The sequence below is a fragment of the Hemiscyllium ocellatum genome, chromosome 7 (genome assembly GCF_020745735.1).
Source record: "Hemiscyllium ocellatum isolate sHemOce1 chromosome 7, sHemOce1.pat.X.cur, whole genome shotgun sequence".
Classification (NCBI taxonomy): Eukaryota; Metazoa; Chordata; class Chondrichthyes; order Orectolobiformes; family Hemiscylliidae; genus Hemiscyllium; species Hemiscyllium ocellatum.
The window spans coordinates 93,199,930-93,221,103 of NC_083407.1; the positions used below are offsets into that span (position 1 = coordinate 93,199,930).

A 21,174-nucleotide genomic window follows, 5' to 3' on the forward strand; every position below is an offset into this window, starting at 1 on the left:
CTGCTTTAAACCGAAGAAACTGTGCACGATGTTTGTAACTTTAAAAACTGAAACAAGTTGCTGGAATACGCGATATTTACAACACTGCCTTTTCATGTAGTGAGTGAGCATTCCACACAGAATTGCATCACATTGGGTGATGTTGATATTTTTTAAAATCAGAATCAGACTCAGCCGATTGATTATGACCACCTGCTATGAACCAACCTTGTGTTTGGACAGTACGGCAAAAAAATCCAGCCCAGTGAAGAAAAAACACCTAATGCCTCTCTCTCTCTCTCTCTCTCTCTCTCTCTCCATTCTGTGTGAAGTAGTAAATGAAGATCCACAATAGCAAGCTGTTGTCCTCCACATTTCTCTTGGCAAATTTCCTTTCAAAAGAAAAAGGGGGGAAACCACATTCAGAGGCAATGAAGAGAAAAGCCTCAGCCATTGAATGAAAGATACTGACCTGGTTGTAGTGTTATGCTGAAAGTATCTAATGGGGTCTTTAAGGTCTCATCAAAATTAATACAAGGCGGCATGTGTGCTTCGTAGCAAATTTATTAGGTTTAAATACTAATGATAGATACAAACTAATGAGCGAATCAGTCAGCTGAAACTACTTTATACAAATGCAAACTAATGAGTTCCACTGTCTTTCAGCTAGTCAGGGACTGGTGACAGTGAACACTTGGAGCTCTGTCTCAGATTCCATGGCATTGGTATCACGAACCCCAGCCCACTGGTGCAAGTCCAATTGGGTTTGCGAGACCAGGGCAATTTGATGATGTCCAATGAGTTGGGCAAAATTCCTGATATTAATATTGTTCTGAATCTAATGTTACATGCTGCAAGACAATTTCCCAGTACTTTCAGTACCTTTCCAGACATTCCATCATCCAAAAATGAACTCCAGGTGTCTCTGTGTTAGCTGCACAATAGTTTGTTTTCCAGGCCCCAGACAAGGTGGGCGCAGTTACCTCCCAACCAAACCAGGCTGTTTTTATACTAGGCCTGCTTTCCATGTAAATCTCCACATTATCATGACCAATTGGTTTGGAGGTTTCATTTTACGCCCAACTGTATGTCAGCGTACCCACAACCTCGTATTATCAGCAAAGTGCCAGAGGGAAAGAAAAGAGCTCAAAAGAAAACAATACATACCGGAGCCAGTATTATGCTTCTGGCACTTTAGCTTTCTTTCTCCATCCATAATATTTGCATCTCATGTATGTGAATTTTAAGAAAATGGTATGGATAAAGCATGGATAAATAATTCAACATCTCTACTTATTGCTATTGGTTTTAAAAAATAGCTATTTTCCTATTAAGGAAAACAGTCTGGTGTATTTTTTTAACCTGAACTTTCAGATAAAAATTGGAAAATCAGGTTGCAATTGGATTTTCACACATGAGAACTCCGCGAATACTGGGGCTTGGTTTTCAGTCCACTTCCCCACTGAGTCATGAAAACTGGGGCTAAACCATGGCACATTATGATCCCACTGCTTATCTTCACGAGCAATTATTCTGAAAGTGAAGCCCAACTATTATAGTTTAGGAAAGGGAGGATTTATGATGCAGTGACGTTGTTCCCATCTCTGGGCCAGGAAACCCAGGTTCCAGTCCCACCTGCCCCAGAAGTACATAATAATCTCTCCAAACAAGTTGGTGAGGAGCAAATTTTAGATCAAGTAGATGTCTACAGTTTTGTTCAGGTCGCTTGGAAATCTGGGTGCATGCTGTACTCATAATAACTCCCAGTTTAGGTTTGTTTTGCTTAGAGTTCCATACAAGCTCATTTGCATTGCACAGAACACATAATTCACCTTGAGCCAGGATAACTGTGCAATGTATTAGAATGTCTATCACCATTTTGCATTAATTTTTTTTATTTAATAATGGAGCTTCATTGATGAACTTGAAAATTTAGTAAGACTAAATTTGTAATCAGTGTCCATTCCACTGAATAACTCTATATTAAAATGGCTTTAAAACAATGCCGACGGAGAATTCATTAGGTTGAGCGGGGTGTAATAATTGGTTACTTAGGAAAGTTTATTGAAATGTCTTCTCAATGTACTTATTAGTGTTCATGAGCCTGAGGAAATGGATGCAATTAGCACGATTTCGCTATGGTAATTAATTCATTGTGGCATTGCCACAATGTTGAGTTATCCAATTAGTTTCACTGCCTTATTCTTTCCACTGGATTTTTTTCTCTCTCTTCAAACATATTTCTCAAGCTCTTTTTAGACCGAATCTGCTTCTCGCAATCTTTCACGAAATGTATTCCAGAACATGCAAAAATAAATTCTCCTGGTCTCGCCTTTGTTTCTTGTGCTAATTATCTTAAATCTGCTCCCTATTGATCATCCTGTCAATGAAAATAATTTATCTTTTTTGTCTCTTTTAATTTTGGACACCTTAAATCTCGACTAAGTGCTATCTGTATGTCTTTAATTCTATAATTACTGTATCTAAGCAGTTTTATATTTGGTGGGATTGAAGATTGGGAGTGAATAACCTTCTAACAGAGACTGATGGCAGCGAAACCTTGAGAATGAAATTTCCTGAACTGCTCTCAACAAAAACAATCCTGGTTTCTCTTGCCTCTTCTTGCTGCAGTTATACAGGGCCTTGATGAGGTTGTACCTTGAGTACTGTGTGCAGAGTCAGTCTCCTACTCAGAGGAAAGACATTCTTGCTATTGAGGGAGACCAGCGAGGGTTCACCAGACTGATTCTCGGGATGGAGAAAGTGAGGACTGCAGATGCTGGAGATTAGAGCGGAAAATGTGTTGGTGGAAAAGCGCAGCAGGTCAGGCAGCATCCAAGGAACAGAAGAATCGACGTTTCGGGCATAAGCCCTTCTTCAAAGAACATTCTCCTGTTCCTTGGATGCTGCCTGACCTGCTGCGCTTTTCCAGCAAAACATTTTCAGCTCTGATTCCCAGGATGGCAGGACTGACATATGAAGAAACGCTGGATCGACTGGGCTTGTTTGTAGTGGCTGGAATTTAGAAAGAATTTAGGGGGTCTCCTAGTAACATGTAAAATCCTGATGGAACTGTACAGGCTAAATGCGAAAAGAATGCTCCCAATCTTGGGGAAGTCCAGAACAAGGGATCACAGTCTAAGAATCAGGAGTAAGCCATTCCGGACCATGATGAGGAAGAGTTTCTTCATTCAGAGAGTTGTGAACCTGTGGAATTCTTTTCCACACAAAGCTGTTGGGGCCATTTGGTTAGATATATTCAAGAGGGAGTTCGCCGTGGCCCTTGTGGCTAAAGGGATCAAGGGATATGGAGAGAAAGAGGGAATGGGATACTGAGGTTGCATGGTTAGCCATGATCATATTGAATGTCGGAGCAGGCTCAAAAGAGCCGAATGGCCTATTCCTGCTCCGATTTTCTATGATTCACACAATTCACTCAATTGTTGTAACTGTCCTCTGCACCCGAATTCCTCAGTACCCTAATGGTTTTGCCCAGCTGTGTACACAACACTCTAGCTGCCTATAAACAGTAGCTTAAAGTTTGAGGATAACATCCTTGCTTTTGTGTATACGACTATTTATAAAGTTAGAGATCCCATGAGAAAAATCACAGGAATTAAGTGCATTAACTCAATGAAAGAAAACCACACAATGCTGGCAGTTGTTGTTAATTAGATGGGCAACTTACAACAGATTAATAGTCAATTGTCTTCATCATTCAGCCACCTTGTCTCACCAAGCACTGTTCACTGTCCAATTGGCAATATCTGCTCCCCACTACTAGTGCACAGAATTTCATTCCCCTCACTCCTCTAAGAACAATACAATAGAAATCGAGCACCAGAGATCTCAAGAGAAACAGGCAATGAGTTACCACAGAAGTAGTTACTCTTCAAAATATGAAGGCCCATGAGAGCTGGTGATTTATATGATGTGCAATGCTTCCAACAGATTTGTGTTCCTCATCAAACTTCATAGATGTGTTTAATTGGGTGTACCAACAAGCTCACACCTACAAATCTCAGCACGCAACATTTCATACATGCCCTGGGAAAAAAAAACTGTGAAGTAGGAATACAGTTTAGGAACACAGGGAGTATTGTTAATCATTAGTGGAATATCCAACTATAACACACGGACCCATTGATTAGATTTAATGGAAACAATTATGTATTACTTTATCAAATAGCAATGTGTCAAATACTTTGTGTTGTAGGTGCCTTGAATAATTAGACACTATGCACAAGCCCACCATTATAACCTAGAACCACAGGGAAGGTTACTCTTCAATTTGATCAATTTTACCCTTATCTTTTCAGTGAAAATATGAAATTATTTTCCGCCAATCAATATTGTCCTTAACTTATATCTGAATTGAATTTAAATAAGATAAACAAAGGCAAACTTTGCAATAATTTTGCCTTGAGTTAGAAACAATCAGTTTATGAAATTTACTTTTGAGCAACCTGTTTGGACACATCTCCTGACAGGTGGAATGTCAACACAGACCTCCTTGTCTAGAGTAGGGATGCTACCACTGCAGCAGAGGACCCTCCCTAACCATTACCCTAACCATCAGGGGCAGCGTGGTTGCTCAATAGTTAGCATTGACTCACAGCACTAAGGACCCAGGGTTTGATTCCACCCTCTACCGACAGTCTGTGAGAATTTGCACATTCTCTCCCAACCTGAGTCAGTTTCCTCCTACAGTCCAAAAATGTGCAGGTTAGGTAGATTGGCCATGGTGGCCAAGGATGTAAGACTAAGTGTATTAGCCATGGGAAATGCAGGGTTTCAGGGACAGAGAAGGGTGACGAGTCTGGGTGGGATGCTCTTTGGAGGGTCAATGAGGGGTCAATGGGCCAAAAGGCCTACTTCCACACTGTAGAGATTCTATGATCCCATCACTTTGTATTAATACTGATCTCCATTAGCTATTAGAAAATATTGCTCCTTCACAGTGACATTAAATAATGTTTCACCATTTAATTATTTTAAACTATTTATTCTACCCCTATTAAAATCTGTTTGCACTGTACTCATTTAATAGAGCTCCATCACTTCCACATTAAAGCTGAGACACTGTCAATCTTCACAGAATACAAATGTCTTTTAAAATCTTGTTTTTAAGACAGATGCAAACCAGTCTCCAGTTTGAGTTCAATCAATATCCTACAGCACACTTGGTGTGCTCTCTTTACAAATGACTAGAACATTGTAAATTCTTTAGCTGCAGGGATAATGAGCATCCAGAATCAACAGAAAACATTCAACTGAATTACTCGAGAATAGAGGAATGGTGCCATTCTTCATTGCTAGACAGAGGTTAAACTCTGCTCTTGCCACAAAAAGACTGATTCCATGAATAGAATATAAAGATATGGAGAAATCAACACTGTTCCAATATTCCAAACATTTTGCTGCCTGACGTGTGTGGCTTAGATACAACAACACTGACAAGTCTAACATTTTCAATATCCAACTGACCCACTATTTGTTGCGCTTACATACCTTGGTCGGTTTAAATTATCAATGGATAATTATGATAAAACTGCAACATGTCGTGAGCACAAAAGCCATACAAGTGTCAGTTCTCACTTATTGTCTCGTGCTTGCTCTTACAGTTAAATAATCTTTTCCTTCTCCTCTGTCCTCCTATAAAATTCCTCAGGGGACAGTTCAGGAAATGGAGGTCCTGTCGATGCACAAAATACCAGATCTCCTCCTGTGAAATAGTCTTTAAATGGTACTTGAAGCATTGGATAATCTAAATATAAGTCAGTTTTGTGTTGTTCTCGCATGAACAGTATGACATGGAGCATCAATTAGACAACATAGCTCCAATTCAGGTCACTATTCTGTTACGATCTCAGTCGCGTTCATAACATTTTTTCTTTAAGAATCTGAAAACTCAGATAATTCCCAAAAGAATGAAGTTATAAGGTTCATAATTTAAACAAAATAATTTTACTACACAAACAAAGAATTTGAATAAAATAAATGTGCCACAAGTAGTTATTTACAGTTATGATATTCAAACCAGTATGAATACAATTACTTATACTCCAATCCAACCTCCTTTGTTCTACTTCCAGACACATAGGACTTAACAACCTCAAACTTAAGTCAGATTCTCAGCTAAATTTGCAAGATTAATTGCTTGGTCTGAGTAATGCTTCAAAAATTTGAGTAAGGGTTGAGATTTCTTGGATGTTGTTTTACAAGCAGTATGACTTTCCATTCAAATTTCTGACAAACTGTCATTCAACTTGGGTACCTCTCACATCTTAGCCACCCCAGATCAGAACTTTCTTGGATCTAATGTTTTTTCTAAAACACTTTCTTTTTTCCTTTTATCACAACTTGAGATATTCTAGAAGTTCAACTCATTATCACGAGTCCTTCAGTTAGCAAGCGTTTTATTTATTTTTAACTGACACAAAGTTATAACTGAACTTTTGTTTGAGAAAAATGTTTTCTCTTCTACAGCCAGCTTGGTCACAGAGTTACCCTCAGGTACTTACTCATCCTGTAATCAACTTTTTTTCTTCTGTTGGTTATCTCCCAGGCAACTTGGTCACATGCTCATTTACTGTTTTACCACAAATCTGATTCTAGAAAAACATGGTTCTTCGAGGGACTATCATCCTAAGTTAAATATAGGCTTTCCACCAATGGTATTATGTCCAACATAATCCTCAGGCTTTTTATTTCTGCAGAAAAGCAGATTCTGTAAGTAAACAAGTCTCCTATGATCTAAAACCTTTTCATATGTACATTTTCCACAAATAATTGCACTGATAATGTAAATACATTAGCGTACAAATAATCAAATGTAGCTGATACCAATGAATTGATTGGGTCTACAACTTCTATCTAAATCATAGGTGGATGATCATATCACAGCAGTAACAAATTCATCTTATTTATGATGTGACATACCAGTGACTGTGTGAAATGCCCATCCGTTTTATCCTGAAAGACAGTAATGCCACAATACCAAGTTTTTAATTGTAATCAAAAACTGTTGGTAAGATCATTTCAAACACAGATGAAGATACAGCAAGAAATTAGCAAGACGATACCTGTCTTACACAATAAAAATTTGAACAATCAGTCTTGCCCTCTTACAGGTCTTTTCAGTGACTTTAAACCAAGATTCTATATCACAAAGTAAATTGTGCAAAGAACCACCCTGTTAACCCCATGGTTCTAGAAGTGTAGAGAATCAGACATCACAAAGCTACTCTACAATAATGTGTTTTCTTTCACTTTGACATCAATATAAAATGACAGATAATCAAACCATCTCTACTCATGATCAGATAGAGTCAGAGAGCTGTGCAGCACAGAAACAGACTCTTTAGTCCAACTTGTCCATGCTGACCAGATATCCGAAATTAATCTACTCTCATTTGCCAGCATTTGACCCATAAACCCCCCAGATCATCCAGATGCATTTTAATTGTTGTAACTGTACCAGCCTCCACCACTTCCTCTGGCTGCTTTTTCCATGATCAAAATATTTCCAATGATTAACTAAAAAGGTATGAACAATAGTCCCCTATTCACCTAATGAACTACCTATTTATTTCTGGACTCCTCTCTATATCTGATGGGTATGAGCTAGAATCTACAAAGAAAATACTTTCAAAACAGACAACTAACCTGACATCTCTCCACAAACAGATTTCTGGTAAAAGCAAAGGTCAAAGTACATGGTTGTAACTTGCAGGTAACTCAGTTCTGATCTGCAACGTGAAGTTTACTTACCTAAGACAACTACCCTTTTAATTTATTATCTTGAAAATATATTGTCCTCCATGTATCATGTTTTTAAATTTCCCCTTTTCGATGCAGAATAAAGTTAGTTCACATGGAGAGTCCCAGAAACTTCCTTGTGTGCAGGAAAACACGACTTAAAACCCCCATTTGATCACAATGGAAAATTAACCCCAACTACCAGGCCAAGACTAATTCTCTCAGCAATTACATGCATTCAGTCCCATGCATGAATGCAAGGGATGATTTTCAACTGTTGACACAAATTCACTAAAAGTCATTTTTACTGTATAAGTAGATGTTTCAAACATCGAACCATTCAAGGCTATTTTCTAAGACCTTCGAGTAAAAAGTGAGGTCTGCAGATGCTGGAGATCAGAGCTGAAAATGTGTTGCTGGTTAAAGCACAGCAGGTTAGGCAGCATCCTAGGAACAGGAAATTCGACATTTTGGGCCAGAGCCCTTCATCAGGAATGAATGAAGGGCTCTGGCCCAAAATGTCGAATTTCCTGTTCCTAGGATGCTGCCTAACCCACTGTGCTGTAACCAGCAACACATTTTCAGCTATTTTCTAAGACCAGTGAGTATAAACTAATCGTGAAAACATCCCTTATTCCTTGCGAGTAAATACAGTTACTGAACTTCCCTCACGAAAGTGCAGCGCATTACCCAATGTGCAATAAAGTAAAAGTAATTAAAATCACCACAGACCCAGTGGACTTCTCTCTCATCAGAGAGACAACTGGTGATGGTTTAATCGGAGGGTCAGATTAAGGAGTGTGTTCGAAAACGAGGGATGTTCATTGTAACCTCAGCCAGAATGGGAACTGAACACGCATTGTTGGCATCGCGTTGCATCAAAGATCCATGCAACTGAGCTAGTATTGATTACCAAAATACTGCTCTGTCCCAACTTGGGAAAACAGCGTCTTGTAAAAGAACACGAGAAGTTCCAAAGAAAAGCCCAAGTGATCATTTATAATCCATTTCACTTTACGTTTATGTCACAACACGTAGCAACAGAAAGGAAACAATTAATTCAAATAGTAGCTTAAGTGTCAGTGGCATTTTCTGAACTCTTACCAAAGCTTGGCTAACATTTCCACCAGTGGCTAAGGATTTGAAGTGGCTACTGTTGTAAACCAATTGAACTTCAGCAATGTCTACGATCTCCAGCTCTTCTTGACTATGACGGTCCACCACATGGAGCTTCTCTGCACTATCCAGTAGAGCCAATGTACGAGAATTAATCCACTGTGAGCAGAGAAAGGGGAAAGTTAACAATACATTCTCCCCTAATTGTTCATGCAAAATGTGAATTCCACCCAAATGATGGAACAAAGACAAAACATTATTTTCTATGGTCATCCAATAACCTTGTCTTACCATCCAAAAGTATTACCGAGCACTACTCCTTTGATGGAGTTTGCTGTACTTTGTGCTAACTACTGCTGAGATGGGGACAGAAAGTCTACCCTTGGATTTCTTCCCATGCGATTCTTTTTTTGATGCAGGTACACTGCCTCACCCTGAGTTTCTAGTGGGGTATAATGACCCTCTTCCTCTCTGTCTGGAAGAATTTTTAAACTCACATAATAAAGCAGCTTGAGTGGAAACCTCAAAGTTTGCAAGGGAAATTGCAAGCATGGATCTACAAACAACACATGTGATACCCTGCCATTGTTAAATAAATAATTGATAGCACCGGTTAACACAAGAAATACTTCTAATATAAGAAGTCGCTAACAATATACTTGCGAGAACCGCACTACAGCAGAATACATTTTAAGGGCCTATTAAGGATGGCAGGAGGAAAATGCAATATCGAAGCAAGTTAACATTAATCTCAAGTTCAACATAAAGACTCATGGCTTCATCAGCAGGGATAACAAATGCCATCCAGGGATTGAAGGCAGAAACTGGCAAGAAGTTTTAGATTAAGAAATATACTAATTCCTTTTACATAAAGCAATGGTAGAAGAGGAGTCTTACCCATTTAGTATTTAAGCAGGGCCCAATCAAGCACCAGCAGGCAATTGCTACTGATCAACAGATATAATGGAGCATTCCTCTCACTCACTACCACTGGTATTACACGACTCACATCAGCACAAGTTTCACACCCAGTCACCAAAACAGTCAACACAGCAAAAACAATCCCGATGGAGGAGGAAAAGTGCATGACTGATTTTAAAATAAAACACAATCTCAATATAACACAATTCCAACCTCTGCACTGTTTTAAAGTACTTTGGTTCACCATGCTTGTAATAAGCTGTAATCCGTACTTGTTTAACATAGATATTGAGCCATTTATTTTAAGGGAAACTGTTGAATTGATGTAAAAATATATTCTGATGTGTCTAATTGTGAAATGTAAATAGGACACCAGGATTTTCGCTCAGTTGTGCTGTTCACCCCAACTCATTCAAACCAACAGAAATTTCAAGCACAGCCTCACCTCTATCTCTACAATCTCTTTCAGACCCCTAATCTGTACATTTCTAAATACATTGAAGTAAGGGCTCTTGAGAATCCCAATTTTAATTTCTCCATAATTGATACCCAAACCTTCAACTGTTTGGGGATCTAATCCTTGGTTTCTTCTGAAAACCATCTACCCGCTAAAATGGCCTTTAAATTTATTTCTTATTACATATTACTTTGCGTAAAACTTTGTTTGTAAAGTCCTGTGAAGGTCCCTGGCTTACCTAACGATGCCAAAAGGTCCTCCATAAATACTAGGTGCTGGTTGTACTGAGCATACTGAAGTACTTCACAGCAGCATCATCAAACAAATACAGAATTAGATTGATGAAGGGAATGATACATTCAAGATTTTAAAAGCAATTACACAACCTCAGTACATTACCACCATCTGAACTTTCTGAGAATGAGATGATATGAATGTAAGAGCTGGTGTACCTGCAAACGTCAGAAAATACATTGCATTTTTTTTTAAATGGTAGCCATGGTGTGGAGATGCCAGTGTTGGACTGAGGTGGACAAAGTTAAAAATCACACAACACCAGGTTATAGTCCAACAGGTTTATTTGGAAGCACTAGCTTTCAGAGCGCTGCTCCTTCACAAATTACCTGATGAAGGAGCAGTGTTCTGAAAGCTAGTATTTCCCAATAAACCTGCTGGACTATAACCTACTGTTGTGCGATTTTTAACTTTTAAAAGAAACAGTCTAAAAGCAACTGCTTTGAAAATAGAATTAATGTATTAAAAATTAAGAAGGAATAAGAGACTTTCTATGTCAGGTCACTGCAAATTAAGCTTAAGTGATGAGGTGGAAGAGACTTGACCTTCAGTCTGTAATTTCAATCCATCATCCACTCTTTCTACACTCACATCAAAATGATGCAAGGGGAGCAACAATAAAAGGTGCACACATTTGCATTATGGATTTCAGAGGAGAATAGCAGTTTTTTTAAACAAATTCAGTTTATGAAACTACTCAAAAATCTTCAACAGCATTATCAGGGGTAATGCATTTTGTATGCTCTGTTATGACAAATTAAACAGTGTGAAGGCTGACCTTATTCTATACTGCAGTAATCCATTGTGACGGAAACAAACAGTATTGTGTGGCAAAGGTTTATAATTCCTTTACTGTCATTGAAATTCTCTCCTTAACAGCACAAGGACTGCAGCAGTTCAAGAAAGCAGCTCACCATTACCTTCTCAAGAGCAACAAGGGACAAGTAATAAATTCTGGCCCAATCAACAAAGTCCACATCGCACAAGTGAACAAATGAAAATGCATTATTATTATCCATGAACTTGGATTGAAAGTGGAAAGAAACTGGATTCTAGTTTTCAGTTCTACAAAGGTGTCAGTTTTGTTTTTAAATAAACAAAGGGCAGGAAATCATTTTTGAACAGAGTTTAAATTCAATTTCCTTAAACTTTTATGACATTCAGAAAGACAGGCGAGGGGACACAATCAGGTTTCAGTTGAGAAGAAGTTTCTTACCAGCAGAATGGCAGTTTAGTTTTTAGCCGTCCAGGCCTTCAGAGCTGCAAAGATGTCTTAAGAGTGATTTAGCACTTTGAGCGAACAATGCTTTTGTTAAAGTTCAAACAAGAAAATCCATGAAGTATTTGGTGTTTGTTCACATATCTCAGGGACAGGCATTTACAGAAAATCACAGCTGGCATATATAAATAATATCAGAGAGAGGTTAGCAGCTGTGTCAGTTATAAAATTAAAGTACTAAGGTAGAAATGATACTTTGCTGGGATTGAGCGACTATAAAGGATAGTATTAGGAAAAGGAATGACATTTTCTTTTTTGCTGATTATGTTAATACCTTTCAAAATTGGAACATGTATAGATTTATCTTTCTTTTATGTAAACTCGTGTTTGTTTTGGTTATAAAATCTGCACAAGCTCAGATGAATACATTTAACAACTAACAGCTATGAGAATCAAGCTGCAAAAGCAAAGCGTATAATCTATCAAATAAAAGCAAGCCAGGTTTCACTTGAAGATCTGTCTTGTCCAAAACCAACAACTGATCCCGCGGATACTCATACAATGGGTAAAGACTCCATCTGGTGGCTAGCTGTAGAAATATATATAATCAAATTCAGAGAGGTGATAATTCACTGCTGTACCTTTATAAAACCAAATTAATCAATTAACAACAAATGTATAGAGTAAGAATGTCAAAGCTTGCTGCCCCCTTTATTGATTCTGTATGTAATTAACTGAAAAATATAGTGAAATTATTTCAAACAGTAAGGATGACAGAAACATACCAGTTATTGCTTATATGCATTCCTGTTCCTGATAGTTAATAATGCATACCAGGAGCACTGACAGCACTTCGACAGTTCTAGGTGATTGCTATGTTTCTATCTTAAATCAAAGACAGAATTCCTACACCCATGAATTATAACACTGAAGAGGAATGATTATAGTTGAGAGGCTAAACACAGACTCTATCCAATTAGAATTCAGGAACCATATAGGAACTATTTCACTACTGATTGCATATGTCACTAAATGCTGGGACAGAGATAGAGAAACAAATTGACAGACAAATTACACAGATGCAAGAACTGCTGGAGAAGTCAGCTTTTAAATCAACAAGTGAACTCTCAAAAAAAACTCCTCCCCAAAAGCTGGGGTCCACTCAAACAGAACATAAAAGCCAATATGAGGGAAGTTGCCATTTTCAAATGTCACAGCATCTGGGAGTATGCACCTTAAACTCCCACATATTCTGACAAGGCAGCCCATCGTCCTTTCTTGATCACATGTGCCCAGTGATAAGGTTGCCAGTAATTAAAACTTGCATGTGAGATGAAAAAAATAAATAGGCTGACTACTAATGTGAATACAGCATGTTGTGGCTGAAATGGGAATCAACTTATATTACAAGCAATAGTTAAGAAAAAGTTTGAGACCATGAAAATGGGGTTGTCTTACAAGCTGTGGTTTATAGTATAAAGTATCCTGTAGAAGAATTAGCCCAATCAGGAAAGATGATGCATTGGACCTAATTCTGGAGAATGAAATGAACTAAGTAGGGCATTTCCAAGAAAATGTAATCAAGCAGGGGAGGTGAGGGGCACACTGACCATACAATTTGGTAAATATGAAAAAGACAAGGTGTAATTAAAAATGCTTCACTGAACCAGGGGGCTAGATTCGGTGAACTATAAAGGGTCCTTGCCTCAGTGGACTGGAATCAAAGCTTTATAAACAAAACAGTAAAAAGTTGACAGTTTGTGTGCAGAGTAGGCACATTCTCACAACAGGTAAAGGTAGGGCTGATTAAAGGCACTGAAATTAAAATTAGATTAAAAAAAGGATGGTTATACAATTATTAAGTTTATAACGCAATACAAAACCAAACTGAACATTGGTGGTATGAAGATATAAGAAAAGAGGAGCAAAGAAAAAATTAAAACAGATTAGTGGGTAACAAAAAGGAGAGCACAGATGTTTTCATAAAGACAATAAAAAGGATAGTTGAAGGAAGAATGGTGCCATTAAAGTCTAAAAAGGAAATCTTTTTATTGAGCCAGAGGCATAGGTAAGATACTAAATGAACCATATGTACATATCTTCAGTTCAGCCAAGAAGAGAATGCTGTGATAACAGAGATCTGGGTAACATTTGAGTGTCAAATATTCTTAATTACAAATGGTTCAGAGAATCTAGGAAAGTCAAAAGGAGCAGGGATTGGTATTCTTGGTTAAGGAGAGCTTTGCTGCATTGAATAAAGAGGATGCTTCAGAGCGTTCAAGGACAGAACTGATTTGGCACAAGCCAAGGAACAAGAAAGGTGCAAATACACTGCTCGGTGTAATATGTAGACGACCAGCTAGTGGCAAAGATATGGAGGAAGAAATCTGCAAGGGTATTACCATGATGTTTAAATATCTTAGAGTATAGGTAGTTCTGCTACAACGCTGTAGTTGTGTTCCAGTGAAACCTTGCTTAATAGAAATAACGGAGCCTAGGGAAAAAACGGGCAGACCAACAAAAAATATCACTCACGATCACTCAAAAATCATCCAAAAGTCTGACGCAAAGTATAGCACAGTCTGAATGAAGGTTGAAGTCATACTTGTTAATGAAGCAATAGTAAATTTAACACAATACATTTTTAAAATTCTAAGAAAGCTGTTCTCTGCACAGTCCCTCTCACAGAAAGCTGCTGTGTCAGCAGTTGACATCATCGCACACGCAGTACAGCACAAAACCCAATACTAACATCGCGCATGCGCAGACACTGGTGCATGCACAGAATGACATGAATATCAGCGCATGCGCAGAACAGTGTGGAGATTTTGGTGCGCGCATCCAAGTCTGCAAACTGATCCCCACTGGAATCGTGCGATTGCCCACAGAGGTAAGTGTTCTCCAAAATACCATTCCCTAATTCTTCAGCGAAGTTATAGTTAAATCCGTTGTTGAAACGCGCGTTATCCCAGAACCACCTGCAGTGATAATAGAAGATTTGAATTAACTGTATATCGACTGAAACAGTGGTAGTGTAAGTGGCAACAAGGGTATTGTGTTTAGGAGAATTTCCTACAGCAATATATATCCAGTCAAACAAGAAAGAAGGCACTGCTGGATCTGGTTCTTAAAATTGAGATGGGCCAAACAGATCAAATAACAGAGGGGCAACATCTGGAGGACAGTGAGTATGTATAAGGTTTATAATGATGGTGGAAAATAATATTGGTCAATACAGAGCAAGAATAATTAATTAGCACAAAGCTGACTGCAACAGGGAGAGAACAGAGGTGCACCAGATAGATTGGAACTAAAGGTCAGTGAGAGAAACAAAAGCTGCACAATAATCTACCTGCAAGGATGAGACAGTTTGAGCACCATCAAAGTATATTCTCCCAAAGGGGAAGGTAAAATGAAAAATCCAGAGCTCCCCGGCTGACAAAAGCGAGAGAAACTAATTTGAAGAAAAAAAAACTGTGTTTGCAATTGGTAATAAATACAGTTGAGAACCAAGCTGAATAAAGTTCAAAAAGGAAATCAAAAAGCAAATGTGAGGTTCAAACAGGAATTACGAAACAAAAACTGACAACTAACATAAAACTAAAGCCCAAAGTCTTTTCTAAGCACATCAATAACTGAAGGGCTGCTTAGGGAGAGAAAACTCCATATATACCAGGAGGTAAGAGGCATGACTGAGGTGTTAAATACTTCACAGCAATCTTTATCTTGAGGCAGATGGTGTCCAGAACATGATAACAGAGAAGGAAACTCTGTCACTAGAAGAGCTTAAAATTGATAAGGAGGTATTATTAGATATATACTTAAATTTGATAAGGTACCAGGATCAGATGAGCTGCATCTAATGGTTTTGGAGGAAGTGAGAATGGAAATTCTGAGGCACTTGACAATTATCTCCCAATCATCAGAGTTCAACACATTAACTCTGTTCGTTTCCACAGATGCTGGCATACCTGTTGACTTTCTCTGGTATTTTCTATTTTAATTTCAGATCACCCACATCAACGGGGCTTTGTTTTATCTTCCAATCTTCCCTGGATTTGAGGACGAGATGGAGGATTGGACAATTGCAAACACTATCCTCTTGTTCAAAGAAGTGTGTAAAGATCAGTCTATCAAATGCACTTTACCTTTGGTGGTAGAAAGATTTCCAGGAGTAATTAAATGCCACATGGGAAAACATGGGTAAATTTATTTATTAAGGAAAAATGCTGGAGTGTTTTTTGAGATGGTTGATGAGGAGAAAGGCCTTTGACGTGATGTACATGGACTTCCAAAAGGCATTTAATACAGTGCCACACAAATATATGAGGTAAGGTATAGGTCATGGAATAAAAGGGACAGTAGCACTGTGGATATAAAGTTGGCTGAGGAATAAGAAACAGACAGCAATGGCTAACAAGTATTTTTCGGCCTGAAAGAAGGTTTATAGTAGAGTTGCCCAGGAGTCAGCATTGGACCATTGTTTCTCTGATACATATCGTAAGAGAACACATACTTGCCTTTTTTTTAGCAATTACTAAGTGGAATGCAGGTAGACCTGATATAACTGAAAAAGGGTTGAAAATCAAGTTTTGAATATTGTTGCAATACAATGTTGCTTTTTGAAGCAGCAAGAGGGAGAGTGAGTGACACTGTGAATCTTTCAAGGCAAGGTAATTCTGCCTGACAGGATCTCTCTGAATGGTTGAGTTGTCGAGTGTGAAAAAGTACCAAGTGCTAAAAGCAGCAAAACAAAGCCTGCAGACAAAAAACATCCATCTTGATTTCACCTCACTGTGTGGAAAAGGCAGAACAACCAAGAAACCTTAAAAGAAAGAATTTGTTCACAAAAAAATCCAATGCTCACTTGATTAACATCAAATCAAAGAATTACTCTCACCCTGTCATCAGTGGAAAATCAAAAACATTATGAGAAAGTGACTTTCCACCTGGTGCTCTGGACCTCTTGATCTGTGGAATTTTGCTTACTCTGTATATAATCTTTTTCGATCTGTACTGTGTGTGTTAAACCCTTTGTCTTTTCACTGTCTTAAGCCTGATGCTGTATACCCACATTTGGGCATTGTGAAGGGGTACAATTTAAGGTGCATAGTAGTAGATCAGAAAACTTTTCTTATTACTGCTTTTGTTAAAGTGTGTTACAATTGATAGTTATTTTTCTGGTGCAGATGAAACCTGGCGTGAAATGCTTTTATCCTGAGTAGCAGTCGGTTATGAGACTTAGTCATTTTGGCAGTATCTTTGGGAACTTACACTCTACACATTTTGGTATGGCTAATGGAATAGTGAAATAATTATTCCAATCGGATTGTGACAATATAATTGACACGGATCTTGGTCTCAGGGACGATTTCAAACTCTGCAGATGGCACAAAATCTGGGAGAATTGTAAACTATGAGGAGGACAGTGTAGAACTATCAAAGCACATTGCCGCAGTGGTTGAGTAACCGATAGGGGCAGGTGAAGTTCAATGCAGATAAATATGAGGCCATGCATTTTGGTACAGAGAACATGGGAAGACAGCACAAAATAAGGAGTTCCATTCTAAAGGGTGTTCAGAAGCAAAGAGATCTGGGTGTGTTTATACAGACCATTAACAGAGGCAGGACAAGTTGAGAGAGGTGTTAAAGAAGCACACAGTATTTTTGATTTCATACTGACATTGAGCAGGAAGGTATAATGAACTAATATAAGGCACTGATCAGATCTCAGCAGATATACAGGGCAATGTTGAGACCAAATCTGGAATACTGTGTTCATTACTGTTCTCCTGATTTAAGGAAGCATGTAAACACATTGGAAGCAGTTCATAGAAGGTTTTCTAGATTTATATCCTGATTGTGGAAAGGTTGCTTTATGGCAAGTGGTTGGACAGGTTAAACTTGTCTACTGGCGTTAAAAAAGAAAAAGGTCACTTGATTGAAACATGATGGGTCTAGACAGGGTGGATGTAAAAAGGATGTTTCCATTTTTGCATTTAATCCACAACTAGGCATTATTATTTAAAAATAAGACACGTCCATTTAAATCAGATTTGAGGAGAATTTGTTTTTTAACTCATGCATTGTTGGAACTGTCTTCTCAAAAGCTGGTGCAAGCACAAACTTTGAATATTTTTAAGGCAGAGGTAGACATTTTTTTTATAAGGAGAGGAAGGTAAATCATGTGGGGCAGTCATATCAGCAATGATTTACTGATTGGCACAGCAGACTGAAGGGTCAAATGGCCTAATTCTACTCCTAATTCTTATGGTCCTAGCCTTGGTTTTATTAGTACAGGAGTTCAGGACCAGTGCCAGGAAGATATGCGGAGGTTTTTATATAAAACATGGGCTAGCATAAGTGAGGTCAGAAGTCACGCAACACCAGGTTATAGCCAACAGGTTTATCTGAAATCACAAGCTTTCGGAGCGCTGATCCTTCATCAGGTGGAGTGAAGAGAAGCACACAGGCACGGAATTTATAGGTGGAGGGATCAAAAGAGCATAGAAATGATGGGAGTGGGGTGGGGGAATTATTCAGACTGTCGACACATCACTCACACCATTTGTGCAATCTTCTGACCCCTCTGCCTCTAAAGTCTGTGCTTCTCTTCACTTCACTTGAAGGTGCTATGCTCCAAAAGCTTGTGATTTGAAATAAACCTGTTGGACAACAACCAGGCGTTGTCTGACTGCTGACCTTATCCACCCCGGTCCAACAAAAGCATCTTCACACCATAACATAACTGAGAGCACTCCTGGTCAATTTTGTCCACCACACTTTGCAACATCACGGGTACGGAAGAGTTCAGTTAGAATGGTACCAGTCATGGGAGACTTTAACCATGTGGCAAGACTGGGAAAAAAAAACAGGGTTATTCTCTTCAGAATAGTGAAGGTTAAGAGGAGATTTGATTTGATTTGATTGGAGTTGAGTTGATGTGATGCCTGAACTCTCAAAGAGTTTTGTTCGAAGTCAATAAGGAGAAACTTGCAGCAGCAGTGCCAGAGGATGCTGATTTCAGGACATGGACACAAGATCTATAAGCAGGATAGCAAAATTATAAGCAAGAAAATCCATTTTTCTTAAAAACAGGTGTCATTGTCATCCGGAAGGGGCAGTGGAAACAGATTCAGTGACTTTCAAAAGGGAATCGGATAAATACTTGAAGAGAAAAGAACAAAGTTATCAAGAAAGGACAAGTGAGTGGGATTAAGTGGATAGCTCCAGCAAAGAGCCAACACACTGATGAAAGGCTAAATTACTTCCTTATGAAATGTATTATTCTATTTCCCTTATGTTCTGTGTCAATTTATTTTTCTATGATCTGCGATATTTGTTTGATGTGCCACCTCCCCTGTTCAGACCCACACTATGCACTCTGCTAAGTAGGATCAGTCAGTCCAATACAACAACATCTCTGCAAATATCCCTTGCAAGTTCTGCCATTGTTTGAGAGATAGATACATGGTTTAAGTGAAGTAATGATCCCATCACCAGTTAGGATAGCAAGTGTCAGCAATGCAATATTTAATTAATCTAAGTTACAATATAGTAACAAATAATCTTAATAAAATAGTGAAAAGAAGGTTCCTGAATGATCTTTGAGGGCAAAGGTCCCTTTTGCAGTTTCCCCACTCCTCCACAAGCAGCTTATCCAAAAGTTTTATTTTCAGAAAGAAGCTGTGGAAAAGATCTTGTCTAACCTCCATCTGCATCTTTACAAGTCACAGACAAAAGGTTGTTTAGCATCAGCCTGCGTTTCACAGGTAATCGCCCTCAGCGAGGCACTCTAACTCTCAGTTTTGAACTCATGCGTAAATAAGAGGGTTCAAGAAAACAGACAAGTGAGGTACACTAAAATAAAGAACTGAGAATGCAGGAAAATGAAACAAAAACATAAATTGCTGGAGAAACTTTGCAGGTCTGGCAGAACTTATAGAGAGAAAGCAGAGAGAGAAAGCAGAGTTAATGTTTCAAATTTAGTGACCCTTCTCAAGAAGATGAAGGCATGGAAATCCTAGTACATCACTTGGAAAGATCCCAGCACAATTGTTAAAAATCACACAACACTAGGCTATAGTCCAACAGGTTTATGCCTGGTGTTGTGTAATCTTTAACTTTGTACATCCCAGTCCAACACCCACACGTCCATACCAGCATAACTGGTAAGATTTCTAACCAAGGAAAGATGTGCTACTTTGAAAAACATTTTTCTTTATGTTTGTGAAATATTTGCTTCTCATCAGCAAGCAGCAGTAAGAGACAATGGAAAGCATTAAGAATTAATGTAAAAAAAACTTCCTCTCCAGCATTATGAAATTTGTAAGGAAGTGCAAACACCATACCGCCAACTCAGTTAGATCGGTTTAAAGACAAGTGTACATTCATGCATGCAACAGACAGACATCTACACACAATTACAAAATCAAAACATACCGTTAAATTGATGAGATCATAGTGGAGGTGCAGCTGTTTCTGTTTGCTCACATGTATAGCCCCAGATTCATCTTTCTTCACCTACAAAAATACAAAGAAGGTTACCGTCTCATTAATTTCTACCATAGATGAGGCCAAACTGTTATCACATCTACACATACCAAAATAATACATGAAAACGTACAACACAAACAGACATGAGCACAACCAAATTGTTTGCCTTGATCAACACAGTGACCAAGTTCCAAAGATTCTACAGCACACAAGATGTGTACAAGATGATGAGAGACATAGACAAGGTGGAAAGCCAGAGACTTTTTCACAGGGCGGAAATGGCAATCATGAGAGAGCATAATTTTAAAGTGAGTGGAGGAAAGTTTAGGGGAGATGTCAGAGGTAGGTTCTTTACACAGAGAGTGGTGATTGCATGGAATGCACTGCCTTCAGTAGTAGTTGAGCCAGATACACTAGGGATATTTAAGCGACTCTTGGACTGCACAGTGGCTCAGTGGTCAGCACTGCTGCCTCACAGGACTAGGGATCCGGGTTTGATTCCAGCCTTAGGCGACTGTGTGGAGTTTGCACATTCTCCCAGTGTCTACGTGGATTTCTGTTGGGTGCTCCAGTTTCCTCCCACAATCCAGAGATGTGCGGGTTCAGTGAATTGGCCATGCTAAATCTCCCACAGTGTTCAGGGATGTGTAGGTTAGATGCATTAGTCAGGTGAAATGTAGAGTAAGAGGGTAGGGGAATGGGTCTGGGTGGATTACTCTTTGGAGAGTCTGTATGGATTTGTTGGGCTGAAGGGTCTATTTCCACACTGTAGGGATTCTCTGGATAGGCAAATGAATGATAGTACAATGAAGGGCATGCAGGTTAGTTTGATCTTAGAGTAGAATAAAAGATCGACACAACATCGAGGGCCGAAGGGCCTGTACTTTCTAAGTTTTACGTTCACAATGGTCTTTTTTTTAAGGAATCAAAA

General features: G+C 38.7%; 1 protein-coding gene across 2 annotated transcripts in view; it reads right to left on the reverse strand.

Moving 5' to 3' along the window:
• vps8 (VPS8 subunit of CORVET complex) overlaps window positions 1-21,174 on the reverse strand; it is a 543,230-nt gene that overhangs the window by 482,820 nt on the left and 39,236 nt on the right. Inside the window, exons 13-15 of one of the 2 annotated variants that reach the window (XM_060827507.1) lie at window positions 20,190-20,270; window positions 8,845-9,015; window positions 6,922-6,954 (exon numbers count right to left, since the gene is read on the reverse strand). In XM_060827507.1, the coding sequence (XP_060683490.1) occupies window positions 6,922-6,954; window positions 8,845-9,015; window positions 20,190-20,270 (285 nt within the window). The remainder of the gene's footprint in view (window positions 1-6,921; window positions 6,955-8,844; window positions 9,016-20,189; window positions 20,271-21,174) is intronic. The other variant, XM_060827508.1, reaches the window with a different exon arrangement.